Here is a 15,019-nt window from a genome sequence, read left to right as displayed (position 1 = left end):
GATGTAGATCTGTTGATATTTAACATTTAATATCTTTTTAATATTTGACTATTAATCATCTATGTGTCTCGGTTTCTTTCGCCGCAAGCTTATATTTATATTTGGAATATTATTGAAAAAATAGACATGCGTATATACGCTGATAAAAAATTTCTGCTATCTCAAATTTAAAAAAGAAACTTCGGAAAAATGTGAACACGATTAAATCGAAAAAGTTTTATAATAGTAAAGACTTGGGATGAATTTAATAAATATCAGCAGTTTCTTAATCAAACATATCTAGAGCGAAAAATTTGAAAATTACGCAAGCTCAATGAAACTTCAACAAATCAAACTTCACATAAATATTATCCAGTTCACATTAATTAAAGGATAATAATATTTTCCACTTATAAATATTAACAAATTCCAATATAAAAACTTCAGGTATAAGAATTTAATTAAAATATACAATTTCGTTCGTTCTTGACAAACTTTGAATGATAAAATAATTTGCCAGCCTAATTTAGAAAAAATCATATGGCAAAGGGTTAATTATAAATGGACTCAGTTGCTACCTTCTCCTCGTGGACGTTACTTGTTACATTTCAGATCTATATATTGCTAGTTAATGGTTCTGAATTATTTGCAAAAAAAAGTTAATTGTCTGTAAAACTGAAAATGAAAATGTGGATACGATGCAATGACTAATAACGTAAGCGTTACGTGGTATCATTATCCGTTTTAGATAATTATTCATTTTTAACCCTTTAATTGTGGAGATTGTCTGCGAACGTCAGAACAATCTCGGTCGTTTGCATGATTGATCGACTGTGAAAGGAAGACAGAACAAACCCTGCTTGCACGTCGGCGCAAAGATATTTGATATGAGTCACACACTGATAAGTACTTAACGATTCTAATAAAAACTGTTACGGTTTTTCCCTATATTTGTATAAAAATTTTATCAATAAATTATTGAGGCTCTTCCGATGAAGCTGAGCCTAAACGAATTATCCTTCGGATAATCGTAAACTGCAGTTCGGGTAATTATAAGACGGTCACATCACGTATAATTAATAATACTACAAAGTATATCGTGTTTCGACTAATTTTTATCGATTTATCATTTCTATAATATTTTTACTATGATTTTTATTCAAAATTTTACTAATTTAATGGCATAATTGCCATAAACATATGACAAAAATAAAATCTTAGTAATGTTAATTAATTTACTAATTAGTATTTAAAAGTCGTTTGGTTTAGAAAAACCTTTGTTCTTATAATTTTTTCTTCGAGAACTGAATATACATGTATATACTAGAAAGTTTTTATACATATTTTTGCATACCTTTAGTATGACAAGAATATTTTTAGAAGGGCATACTGTTCACTGTTGTCTATCATAGCAGTCATGGCGCTGCCCCATATCACAAATGCCTTAAAAATTGTTCCCACAATTACTTTCATTTGTTAGAAAGTAATGAATTTGATTAACATTCACTTTATATTAAAAATCCATCTGCAACTTTTCCTATTCTGTCTCACACTTTAAAACATGTAAAATACTGTACTTCAAAAATTTAATACATATACCGTCGAGCGTTTTCAGTTCGATTATAAAAAAAAAAGAACAATTTAGTGCACTAATAGTTGTTATCACTGCATATGGACAACCATTAGCGAAAAACGTCTTGCGTCGATTTATTATTACGTCGTATTTGTATTCATTATATCCAAGTAAAAATATAAGGTTAAATTATAATAAACAATCAGTAGAAACTATACTGACGTAAGTAAATATACCTTCCAACAGATCTAAGAGTCATTAGTTACCGATGCAAACGTGAATTCATAAATGGTATCATTTGCGTTGTTTTAATCGATATATGGCACACAAATGTAACCAATTTTTTACACATCTCTGTCGTTTAACGTCATTTACTATAAATAAGCAACTATAAAATTCATGGCCATAATAGAATCCCTATTCTCTTTCTAAATTTGTAAAAAGAAAAATCAGTTGATCCCATACCCGAACCTAATGTTCTTACACATCCAGCGAGATGGCGAATGTTACATTGCTGACCGTCTATTTCGATCTAAAACTATCTTTCGTAAAAATAGAATTCAGACTTATTACACGTCACAGTTCTAAGGATACCGACTGAACAGTTTATCAAACCGGCACGTTTACCAAAGAGTGCCTAAACAAACGTAACCGGAAACACGAGTATACTGGTGACCGGTCATCAAAGTGTTAACCCTTAGCACTCTAAGTTAATTTGTAATCTATCAACAACTGCAACTAATTTTTATAGTATTCCCAACGAAAATGAGAAATGCAACATTTCTTCGATCTTTTATGCTCCTTCTCAGTGCAAAATTCGGATGTGTAGAAAATCTAATAATTTTAGGGTAGTTTCTTTAACATTCATTAAAATATTTAATATTATAACTGGTGCATTATTGGAGCCTACAGAGTTCAAAGAGTTAAAAGTGAAAACGGAATTAACTGGTCATTTGTACTTGTCTTTACCTTCCGATGTTTCACTTCCATCGGTAATTTACTCAAAATTCATGTGTCTAATTGAACCATAATATCTGCGACTATATAAACCATTCGCGTTTGTTGCAACAACATCATCATCGGCTTCATTCCGTATACAACTACCGTCCATCGATTACCAAATTTCTGTATCGTTTCCGGAATACTTAAGCACCCTCGCCGGCTCAATGTCCGTGGCTCTAGGTCGAGGGCTCTTTGGGACTGTCGTCGCGGAGACAGAAATTGCCGCGTTCGCGTTGAAATTCATATTTCCGTCGATCTGCGGCTCGGGGCTGGACACCGTCTCAGGATAATTGATGCTCTCCTTCAACAACTCCTCCTGCAACTCCTCCGACGGCGATCTGGACATTTTCGACGACTTCTCCACATTACCGGAGAACTTCTTAATAAACATTATCGGGCTGTTCGCCATGCGATAGCTCTCGCTGCGCTTTACTTTCCTCTCGATTCTGTCCTCGCGCAGGCATTCAGATCTGTTCGTCGCATTGCTATCGGGACGCGTCTCGGAAATGCTCGGATCCAAAATGGCGTCTTTGTCATTCGAATTACAATCGTCACCGTGTTTCCCCGCATCCTTGACCTCCGAGTCCTTCTCCTCGCACTGGGACTCGAGTTTCGTCACTTTCCTACAGAAGTTCGGTGTGTCGAGATCGGACACCAGCAACTTCCTGCTCAACTTGGGCGTATTGCCGGTAGGCCTCAAGCTTTTCAGGCACAGAGCCGACTTCTCGAAGTCCAGCCGCAGATTCGTGGATCTGGACGAGGTCCTTGGTGCGTCCATTTTACTTATCGACCGACAGGCTCCCTGAGCCACAAGGCTGTCGCCGTCGATAACCGGAGGATGATTCTCGTCGCAAACGACAGAAGCTGCCAGCTTGCCGGTGTACGCTCTGTTAGAGGAGAACTTGGGTTTGCTAAGGTCTAAAAGTTTGTTACTCGGCGCCAGCGCTACGACAGTCCCGGTAGCCGTGTGACACGTGCCCTTGGCGGAGAGCAACGGGCTGCCGTCAGTGGTTGGGACCGTGCTCGCATCGTCGTTAGGATGAGTGTTGCCAGGGTGTGCGAATGATGCTTCTAATCTACCGACACAGCCAGTGCAATCTCGTTCGTCAGCGCTCGTACCAGAAGCCTTCTTACCTTCATCCTCCTGCATGTTCACGTAAGCGCCGCGGACTTGTCGGTGCGCTGTCGTCGGACTCGTGGGTCCCACCACGGTCGCCGGTGTTCTCACGTAGTCTGGACTGGTGGCGCGATCTGGGCTTCTCGCCGCTCGGATGATCAGCTTACCCAACTGCGGCGACGTGGGCGGCGTCAACTTCGTCGGACCGTCCACCGCGTCGTTGCTCTTCGTCACCGCTCGGATGTTCAGCGCCGCGCGGTGCAACAATGGCGACGGGCTCGGGGATACTCCTTCTCTCACGAATGGACCTGGATACGAATGCACGCGTGAAATATGAGCTGCTCATTAGCTGAATCGATTAACCCCTTGTCCTTTAATTTATTTCTTAACCCTTGGCAGTCCTATGTCGAGTATCGACATTCTATTTTATTGCAACCTCTACCTGTTTTAACAATTTTTTCTATACTTATTTCTAATATCACAATTGTACCATTTAAATGTAACATTTCAATGACTCCCAAATATTCTTGAATAAATAAATAGAGCGTCATATAGTATTAAGCTGAGTGAGGAACCAAGAGCACTTCCAACCGCAGAGAGTTAATTATGATCGATACAACTACTTTACCGTTAATAATTGATTAGGAAAAGAAAAGATTCTGATGCTTATTCTATGTCTATGTTTGCTCCAAATGATAACGATTGACAATAGAATATTAATATTTCATTTAGATTTAAAAGAAATAAATAACACTCAGATCTGTCAAATTCAGTTTAAAAGTTTCGTCACGAGTCTGACACGATACCGTAGGTCAAGGAGTTCCAGCTTCTTGAGTCTTTTAAGATTTTATCATTAAAGCGTTTCATTAGCTCTTAATTTTTAATATTTAACCCTTTGCACTCGAGAGGTGATTCTTAGTCATTATACAATTTTATATGCCAAAATCATGAAGTCTTATATATAATATTATGCTTCTCATAATCCATGAATATGTGAAATACTGAAGTAACTTTGTTTCTTAACTTATGTATATTCCATCATTGAATTCGTTTTAAAGGATGTCGTCTATAACTCATTGCAAACTGTTGAATATTTCTAGTGAAAGACTCCTTAGTGCAAAGGGTTAAAATGAATTTCATTTGGACTGGTACCACGAAGTAATCAAGTCTTTTCACCACGGAAACACAATAATAAAAATTACTTCAGGGATATACTGTTTTACGCATTTTACATACTCGTTGGGTTGGAGCTGTGTACTTCACTGGGACTTTAACAAATCAATACAGATACAACTATTGAATATTAATATTAACACATTGTTGACCGGTAATTTTACACAGAAGCTATCATAAAATGAAACAATCTAAAGCAACTTTAATATACTTTATTTGTACACAATAAATTGAAACTTTGGACGTATCTTTTATATAACTTTTACTATTTTGCTTTTGCAATATTCTATATTGCTCTACATCTCAAAAATTGATATATCTAATGCAAGTGCAACCACGAGTTAACTCCTGACCGGTCAACAATGTGTTAAAATTCTTGAAACATCTAAATACTAATACTATCGTTCCATCAATGGCAATGGAAACACGACAAACAACCGAATAACAAAATGTACCTGGATTGAAAGTAGTGTGCGCTCCTTTTCTCCTCTTCAAACTATCAGACGTATAAACAACCTTGCCCTCTGAGTCTAACGTAACTCTGGCACCCTGCCTCTTCCTCTCCAAGGAAGAGGCAGGTTTTTTTGGTAACTCGCTTAAACTAACGTATTCGGCGTCCCTCTTGAATATATCGGAATTCGCGTACATAACTGGCGACCAAGCGGGAACCGTGTCCGAAGTAGCTCCTGACTCTTGCCGCTTGTCATTATTGTTCCTCACGTCGGCTATGGTCACATAGTCGCCGGAGTCTGCGTTCCCTTGTTCCTGCGCTGTGCTGCTCTTCGACACGTGCTTCCTGCCCGGAAGTACGCCGCGAAGTTTCCCTAGAACCCCGCTGAGAGGGCTGATCTTATTGTTACTGGACGTCTGTCCAGTCGTGACCTTGTCATTTGCCGGCGAAGGTAACATTTGGACCGTCGCGTAAAGGTTTTTGTCTTGTCCGTTGATCACCTCCATCTTGGAGGTACCAACTGTCGCTGACATTAGGACCGATCCCTCACTTTGGATGTCCGGTTTCCTGTTCTCGTTCTTCTTGCTCGTCTGTTCCGATTCTCGCGTCAGCTCGTCGTCGGAACCGGGCGGCGTGATCACGCACATGGACGGTATGCGACTAGTGTTGATCGCGGTTTTCGAGCGAATTCTTTCGACTCTCTCGCATCCTTCCAGATCGCTGGATTCGGAGTACTCGAACTCCGAGCAGGATCTTCCTGTGCACGCCGGACTCGAAGCGGACTCCACGGGAGAGGACGAGGTGTTGTGTCCGCTGTCAGGGGACTCGCCGCCATTTTGGTTTTGCCCGTGAACCTGTGGGCGAAGGAGCGTTCGATGAAATGTTTAGAATACAAATAAAAGTGCTGTAACCAAAAAACTTAACCACTCAATTCTATTACAAACTCTATATTCTTACAAGTACCATACAGTACTAAAAATGGTAATCCAAAAATCTAGAATCCTCACGATGTGTGAAACGTGTAAAATATAAAAACATGAGAATTGATTCAAGCAACAAATTCACTTTACAGTCTCAAGCTACTCATAATTATTCGTCATTATCGATTCACAATAATAAATAATTTGTAATCGAATTAACTGACACAATTGCAAGGATTATCATCAGTAATGCGTAATCCGATTACACTTTGCCTAACTCTAAGGGAAACTTCAGATCGTCGTTCGCCATTGATTTCACGTGTGTAAGAAAACATCGTTCAACGAATATAAAATGAAAACCAATATAGAACCTTACCATAGCAACAACGGTAAGGCTGGACTTTCTTTCCGGCGGCGGTGGCGCTAATAACGCTGTACAAACTGTTCCCGCAGAGCTTGTCGTGGTCGATGTGGAGCCTCTTCCGAAAAGTTCATATTCGTTTTCCACGGTCGGCGAAGTTGTATCAGAACTGACGTCGTTGGACTTCGTTAACGGCGTCTGCACAACGTGCTCCTCTTCTCGTAGAGTTTTTAACCCAGAGTCAACGTGGAACGATGTATAATACCCTTCCGTGTCGCAAGAGTACACTGACGATGTCTCACCGTCATCGGAGAAAGGTACCACCGCGATATCCTGTATAATGTCGGGTGTCAGCGTACCCTCCGATGTGACGGAAGACGAAGCTGAGGTGTCTCGCCCCTTAAATCGCCTGACGTGACACAGAGAAGTGGAGGATGTTCCAATCGAGGCGGTTGTCGTGGACCTGGACATTAACAGTTTTCACGGTTAACACATTGTTGCCCGGCAATGTTACACAATAGGTAACCCATGTCACCGTTTATCATTCCGTAATTGAATATGAAAGTGGAACAATCAAAATAAAGTTCAATATACTTCGTTTATACATAATAAATTGAAATGAAACTTCGGACATATGTTTTAGATAACTTATTTTGCTTTTGCAATTTAATGCTATTTAATGTCACTGGTTATTCCGTAATTAACATTAGGTTTGCGGGTATTCATTGTGCAGTTTATTCTATTGTTCCTAGAAAAGTTGATATTCGTTTATTTAGATTTTGAAAATTATAGATTTAAAAATGGATAATTGGAATACATGTTCAAACCCGTCGAGACATTTACCAAATAATGTTTATAAAATTTAATGTGCGTCAAATTGACGCGTTCCGTAAACCTAGCGTTAAATACGAAACTGAAACGATCTAAATAAAACTTCAATATACTTTATTTATCTTACACATAATGAATTGAAATGAAACTTTGGATGTACCTGTTATATAACTTTGAATATTTTGTTTTTGCAGTATTTTATATTGCCCTGCGTTTCAACAATTATAATAGCTGATGCAAGTGCAATCACGAGTTATCTCGTGACCGGTCAACAACGTTTAGGCATGAAAGCACGAAAACTCGTGATCGGTCAACAATGTATTAATCAGTTAGCTGTTTTTGACGAGTATACCCGTCACGAAGAAATGGCAAGGTTTTGTGTTATAACTAATATACTCATCGAAAAATAGTTGACTGGTTAAGGGAATATTAATTTTCGAAACAACCAATTTTATAGGTATACGTTATTTGAATGAAAATCTTAGAAAAAGTTATTTACAGTAATGAATACGTACACATACCAGAATAAAGTACACACTTTTTAAAGAGATCGCAACAGCTAACTGGTTAAAGCGAAATTAGATGGTATCAAGCAACATCAACTCGCAAGGAGACGTTACAACTGGTGCGTCGGGAATTTTAACACTAGAACTACCAGATGGGTCAAAATTCCCTTCTTTTCATTCCTTGATTTTTTCTTTTGTTATCATTGAAAAGGTACGAATACCTCTTTGAAAAATGACTGAAGAAGCTGATTAAGTAATACCTAAACTGAAATATAATACAATACCTAAATTGAAATCTTCATAAATTCGCGCTTATAGCTTTTATAAAGACATTTTAGAAAGACAGTTTAAATGCTTGGTAGTTCTAGAGTTAATTAGCCTTTTTATGGTTAATAAGCTGACCGACCGTTTTTGTCAATGCGCATTGTTTATAAATAGACCTAAACAGATAAAGGAAAAAGAAGCAAATATTGGCATGGTGATTAAAGTGCAGAATGAGATCGTTAATTACCCAACGCTGCATGAAATCAAAACGAATAGGAAAACAAGTAAAAGGAAAACCAGATAAATAAAGGAAAAGTAGTGTAGAAATTCAGAAGAAAAACACAAAAAAGAAAACTTCTATTGGAAAAAGCGATCGTATACGTGTCTGCTTATTTTTACTTTAAATTAATCACAAAAGTTTCAACATTTTTATTCAAATTTTCGACGCACCGACTGTAAGGTCTCTTTGTCAATTATATATTTCTAAGAGATCATTTCTGTTGATTCTATTCTCTGAATTAGCAAATCGCATTGAGTAACATAATCTAATCATTATTGGTGGACTGTTCTTCACAAAAAATGAGTAGATTGCTTTTCAATGTGATTTTATAAGAGTTATAAGCTATTGAAACGGCTTATTAATAGCAGCCCGACAAATAAAGTGTTCAGAAACAAAATCTCTGGCTGTAGAAAGTTATTTGACGAATTGATCGTTACCGCCCACTATGCTGAGTGTGGGGGCGGATTCTACTGCATTCAAAGATAACCCGCGAAGAACTATGGCCAAGCAGCCCTGTCAACTTCTGCAACACGTCGTGAAGTTTACGATTACGTGTCAGTGGTTATAGAGCTTGGCGCCAGGAAGCCGGGGAACGCATATTTTAACGAAACTGTAAAATCATGAGGCAACTTCTAGAACCCGATTCCTAAAATAAACTGTCAATAATTCAAATAATACATGCTTGAACTGTTCCAGTAAAGAATACGACTGTTCTTCAAGTATTTTCCATGTACATAAATGTATCTTTTTAAATAAATTATAAACGAAAATAAAAACCGTGAAATTCGAATATCACATAATTCAAACGTTTATTTAATATCGGCTCTCGAAATTCTAAGTTAGAATTTGTCGAGATAAAGTCTGACCAAGTATGGCTTATCCCTTCGCGCTCCTATATTTTATTTACAAGTGTGCTTCTTTGCTAAGATATTTTTAAAATAGATTACAATACTATGTTATTTTCAATATTATTGGCAAGAAGAATTGTTGACACTGCTCTCTACAAACTATCTGCTTCATAAAACGCATTTCAAATAAAATATCGTAATAATAGGATTATCGAGGACAAAATGCAAAAGAAATTCGGAGTAAAGGGTTAAAGTAAACAGGAAGGAACGTAAAACTGAGTGAAACAGGTTAGCCTAACACGTTGACTGCTACGTCGAACACCGATGACCGGAGCTTCCAAATTACTTGACAATAATTATCATTTGTCAGATAACTAATGTCGAATAGAAATATTTCATAGCATAAATTATTAGATAACAGTGTAACGTAAGCATTGCAATACCAAATAATTAGTAACTATTCCTTTTTACCTTTGCAACAAAAGAATAAGCGATACATAAAACTCAGAAGGTTTTCGTGGCAATCAATGCGTTAACCCCTTGCTCTACAACAAAGAGTGAGACAGGTGGTGAAGATTTTCAACATGACTCAACAATATATATATATATTATTTAGTTAATTCGAATTCAAAGTAAATATTCTTCCTCTGTAATCAACTATTATAATTAAAAGGAAATATAGGCATAACATATGCTTAGAATTTTCCTCTTTTTTCAATAAATTATTAATGGCAAAGTAGTCGTATCGATCAGAGTTCAGAAAGAAATCATAGGTGAAGGAGTTAAGCACGCAGTATAAAAATCTGTTGACATTTGCAAGTCCGAAACATGCGCACCTCGGTTGATGCGTGGTGGTGGTGGTCTCGCTGCCGATACTCGCCCTTCCGCTCTCCGAGGACGCACTCCAGTTTCCTGAGCTCGAGTGCGGCGGATCGTCACGGTTACTTCCTTTCCGTCTCTCCCTCCTTTGGATCGCGCTCTCGCGCAGTTTCACGCTCGGCTGTTTCTCCGTGGTCGGCACGGACACGGGTATACTCGAGATACTCTTCCCGCTCGAACTCGATGAGCTGGGCTTCCTCTCGTGCGACTTTTCCTTCCTGCGCCTACTCGTTACCATTTCGTAAATGTTCTTTTCTTCCGGCGACCTGGACTGCCCTTGTTCCGCTTCCGACGACGTGTTCGCGGTGGCACTGCTCGCCGGTCCCGGCGCTGCTTGATCCTGTTGCTGACTGGACTTCGGGCTGATCAACTTCAGCCGGGACATGCCCCACGCTTTCAGCGTGTTGAAGTGCGACTTCTTCTCCGTTGGCGATTCCTTCTTCGACGAGCCCAGGATGTCCGTGCTCGCCGACCGCTGCGTTCTCGACGCTATATTCGATATCGTTTCGTCCGCGTCCTCGCCGATCGTTTCTCTAGGAAATACAAGTTTGTTGTAGAACGTTAGGAATTGTTCGGAAAAACAGCACACTTTAGATGATCATAAAAATTCAATTTTATTATACTGATCATAAATAAAATAAATATGAAAAGTTGAATTCTACTGTAAATTGGTTTAACCCTTTGTAGTCGGAAGTATTTCGTTAGAAATACTTAACATTTTTTTAACTACACAAAGACGATATTTTTTGAAATTAACTCAAAGAGAAGGTGCAGTAAATTGAGAAAGCTTTTTCATTTCAACATCTTACACACCGATGCATTGTATACAGGTTAATATTAAATATCAAATTTTATAGTTTTACTGCATCAAATCAAGTGGTGATTGAGAGTCACCTCTCGAGTGCAAAAGGTTATCATTTCCCGAAAGATAAATATAAGTTTACACCTGACAACATGGAAAATCAATCGAGTGCAAGGGGTTAATAGAATATTTCAATTGACAAGATTGCCATAGAAACATAATAATGGCAACAACGAACCTTAACACTAGAACTATCGTAACAGTCAAAATGACTGGTTTCGATTTGCTTATTTCACAATGACTGATACCTTAAAAGCATAGAATGTTCCAAATGATCTTGAAAAGAAATAGTTCCTCCTGAATACTATAATGACTGTCTGAAGAAACTAAAAATACTCTATTGTTACAATTTTTGTAGGGATTAAATATTAACTCTTAGTACCCCAGGTTGTTCTGTAATCTATCAGCAACTGCAACTAATTTTTATAGTACTCCTAGCAAAAATTAGAAACGCTATAACATTTCTTCTATCTTTTATTTTCCTTCTTAGTACAAATTCGGATGTGTGGAAAATTTAATAATTTTAGGGTAGGTTCTTTAAGATTCATTAAAATATTTAATATTATAACTGGTGAGATATTGGAACCTACAGAGTTCAAAGGGTTAATCGGTAGTTTTAGTGTTAAAACATATGATTTGACTTACCCGCCAATTGCCTGTCGTATTTCCTTTTGATCGGTACCAGCGATCGTGTTTCGTCTTTTCCCTCGAGGCCTGCGTAGTCGCGATCGTCTTTTCACAGCTGTCTCTTGATTTTCTGGACCAGACAACAAAGACCTCCTTCTCATTGACATTCTTTCGAATCCTCTTCCACTTACGTCCACCGCCACAATTTCTGCTGGGAATCTGCGACGAGAATTACACGCTTATTTTCATGACAAGATGGCGCAAATTGAAATCTACACGAAATTCAGACATGGACGAAATATAGCCTAACTTCTCAGCGCTAGACATCAGTTCAATGGATGTTGAAAAACGTATCTCTTTATTTTTCCTATTTCAGGTTTTCCTTTTACAACCTCTTTTGCCAATGATATTTTATACAGATCGATAGTCTTGTCACGTTACACGTGCTAGATGATTTTGAAATGTATCACTCTATACAAAATGATTTATAAACGAAAATAGAGGAGACGTTGTAGACTCTGTAGTCTCAAACGAAATGTTTATTCTGTTTTCCTTTGATATGGTACAATCGGAGAATTTACGTTATTCGAATTATTTTATATATTTTCACAGAACTTAAATATCATTTTTGCTCCAATTTAGGAGACCATTTAGTCACTTAACCCTTTGCACTCGAGAGGCAACTCTCAGTCGCCATTTGATTGAACGCAGCAAAATTATCAAACGAAAAATTCAATATGAAATACGGAATAAGATATTAACACATGAAACAGAAATAAAACAATTCTGCCCCTTAATTTATACAAAATATTCTTTTATGTAAGTTACAAATAATATTGTTAAATATTTCATCAGAATATAATGAACTTTTATAATGAAAAATATTGTCGACTGCAAAGGGTTAACGTTTCAGTCAGTTTGCTTACACGTATATACAGGATGTCCCGCGACTCATGGCAATTAAATTAGAAAGTCATTCTACATGTAAAAATGAAGCGAAAAAATAGAATAAAATTTTTTCCTGCGAGTCTTCGTTACCGAGAAAATCGAGGTCGAAAATTTACTCGGTTTACTATACACTTTTCTTTTGATTCTTATTTGTATTTAAAGATATAGTAATGACCTCGGTCGATAGTTTATCGTTCGTGCTATTCTATCAGCGGTATAATTATTCAGTATCTAACAGTTCCTCAATATGGCAGCTTATTCGAATAGTGAGTATACGGATAGGATTCTCGCACTTGGAGAGTAATTTGATTGCCGCTTCGCGTTTGTACCAAGAGTGGTATCCGCACTTTGTCATTACTATGTCTTTAAATACAAATAAGAAACAAAACAAGAGTGTATAATGAGATGCACAAAGTCGACATGTACCGAGTAAATTTTCGACTTCGATTTCCTCGAAAACGAAGACTCGCGGGAAAAAATTTTATTCTATTTTTTCGACTCACTTTTATACGTAGAATGGCCTCCCAATCGGTTGACCGTGAGTCGCGGGACACCCTGTATACAGTGAACGCCACTGTACGTGCTCGTATCCTTGAAGAGGTTAAGCAAGCAGAAATATCGTTCTTACTTGAGAGCGACAGCTTGAACCTGTTCTTCTGGGCTGGGAAGTTTGTGATCGACGGCATCGTCGTCCGTCGTATCTCCTAATATCCTAGACATACAATCCGGCGGTACAGTAACGTCCCCGAGTGCCTCCGTGGACGTCCATCTGCGTAGATCCTCGATAACGGCCGGCTATAACCGAGAATTATGCACGTCAAATGAAGACACGATCCCGTGTAGATAACACCTTAGCAATAGTTAACACACTGTCGACCGGTCATGAGCTAACTCGTGTTTCCATGCCCAAACGTTGTTGACTGGTCACGAGTTAACACGTGTTTGCACTTGCATTAGCCATTTCAATTTTTCAAACGCAGAGCAATATAAAATACTGCAAAAGCAAAATATTCGAGGTTATCTAAAAAATACGTCCAAAGTTTCATTTCAATTCATTACGTATAAGCAAAGTATATTGTTTCACTGGCATATGTAAATGCGGAATAATAACCGGTGATATGGGACAGCTTCTGAGTAAAGTTGCCAGTCAACAATCTGTTAACACGTCGAATACCATGGCGATCGCCGGTGACCCCAACCAAATCGAATTACTATAATAGATTTCACAGATTCCATGATTTCACGGCCTGGATTGTAATATTGAAACTTATCCGGTAGGAAAATGTTTTCAACGTTTCGCCGTCATTGCAGTTGGCTTCATCAGGTGGGTCAAAGACTCACTGATAATGGTGTGTGTCAAGAGAGACTATCTTTATATAAGTACAGTACAGCTCCGACGAGTTGACAGAGTACCTATAAGCTGAAAAGTCGGAGGCTCAGGGGGATTCTTCCATTCACGATGTTCTGGCCGCCTCGGTTTTCAACGCATGATCGTTATTGGCCGCACGTCAATAATAAAAGGCGGAAGCCAGATTAACACGTTCGCTACCAGCGCTTATTTCGCTGACGGTCTCCTTAATTATAATATTTTCTTCAATCCAATAAGTCTTTTAAGCAAAATATTAGAAAAATGAAACGAGTCATTGAGTTCCTAAATATAATGTTATAGTTTATAATTTCTAATAATAATGTCTATAGGATTAATTTCATTTTCATTATGTAAAATATAGGATTACGGCCGTTACAAACATGTGACGCTGGTAGCGAACGTGTTAACACTAGATCTAAAGAACGAGTCAATTTGGCTCATATCGAATTTTATAAGAATTATTTGGTAAATGTTCGGATCGACTTTCATTAACGCAGTTACGCACATTTGTATCCTAATTGTCTACTCTTAACCGTTTGGGTACCAGAGGTTTTTAAAAAAACACGGTTGAAAAAAGCCGAATGTTGAGCTGTGACGGCTTAATAGAGTCGACACATGCAGAGACTTAAGCTCTTTACAGCACGGGGCAAAAAACGGCTCTTATTGTTTAGTATTTTAACGGCACATCGCGGCAATACTCATTAGCCTTTTGAAATCAAATTCCAAAACTTTCCTTTCACCCGCATGTGACAGCCAGCGACGGGTTGTAAATGCATATTTCTGAAGGGCGACCAAATGGTATCCTAAGGACACTCGGTACCTGGGATTTGCCTGGAAGAAATTTGTATCTAAGCTAAAAACATAGTCTCTGCATGTCTTAGGTAGCACCCCACCCTCGTTAGACTAGGCGCGCCAAGGGCGCAGCGACGGTGGAGACAATTCGTTTCGAAAGCCCCTGATTGGGACTTGTCAATTTTGGCGATAACCAATCAGGGTGTTTTCTTAAATTTCGGAGCTGACGATCTGACT

At 38.2% G+C, this 15,019-nt stretch overlaps 1 protein-coding gene across 1 annotated transcript in view; it reads right to left on the bottom strand.

Moving 5' to 3' along the window:
- The window catches only part of gukh (NHS actin remodeling regulator GUK-holder), a 167,572-nt gene that overhangs the window by 35,122 nt on the left and 117,431 nt on the right, over window positions 1-15,019 (bottom strand). The window contains exons 3-8 of the mRNA XM_031975444.2: window positions 13,250-13,416; window positions 11,692-11,892; window positions 10,142-10,717; window positions 6,592-7,039; window positions 5,300-6,149; window positions 3,689-3,979 (exon numbers count right to left, since the gene is read on the bottom strand). Coding sequence (XP_031831304.1) covers window positions 3,689-3,979; window positions 5,300-6,149; window positions 6,592-7,039; window positions 10,142-10,717; window positions 11,692-11,892; window positions 13,250-13,416 — 2,533 coding nt within the window. The remainder of the gene's footprint in view (window positions 1-3,688; window positions 3,980-5,299; window positions 6,150-6,591; window positions 7,040-10,141; window positions 10,718-11,691; window positions 11,893-13,249; window positions 13,417-15,019) is intronic.

Source organism: Nomia melanderi, chromosome 8 (assembly GCF_051020985.1).
Source record: "Nomia melanderi isolate GNS246 chromosome 8, iyNomMela1, whole genome shotgun sequence".
In the NCBI taxonomy this organism is placed as follows: Eukaryota; Metazoa; Arthropoda; class Insecta; order Hymenoptera; family Halictidae; genus Nomia; species Nomia melanderi.
The sequence above is the reverse complement of the archived record's forward strand: the minus strand, read 5'-3'. Positions and strand labels throughout refer to the sequence as shown.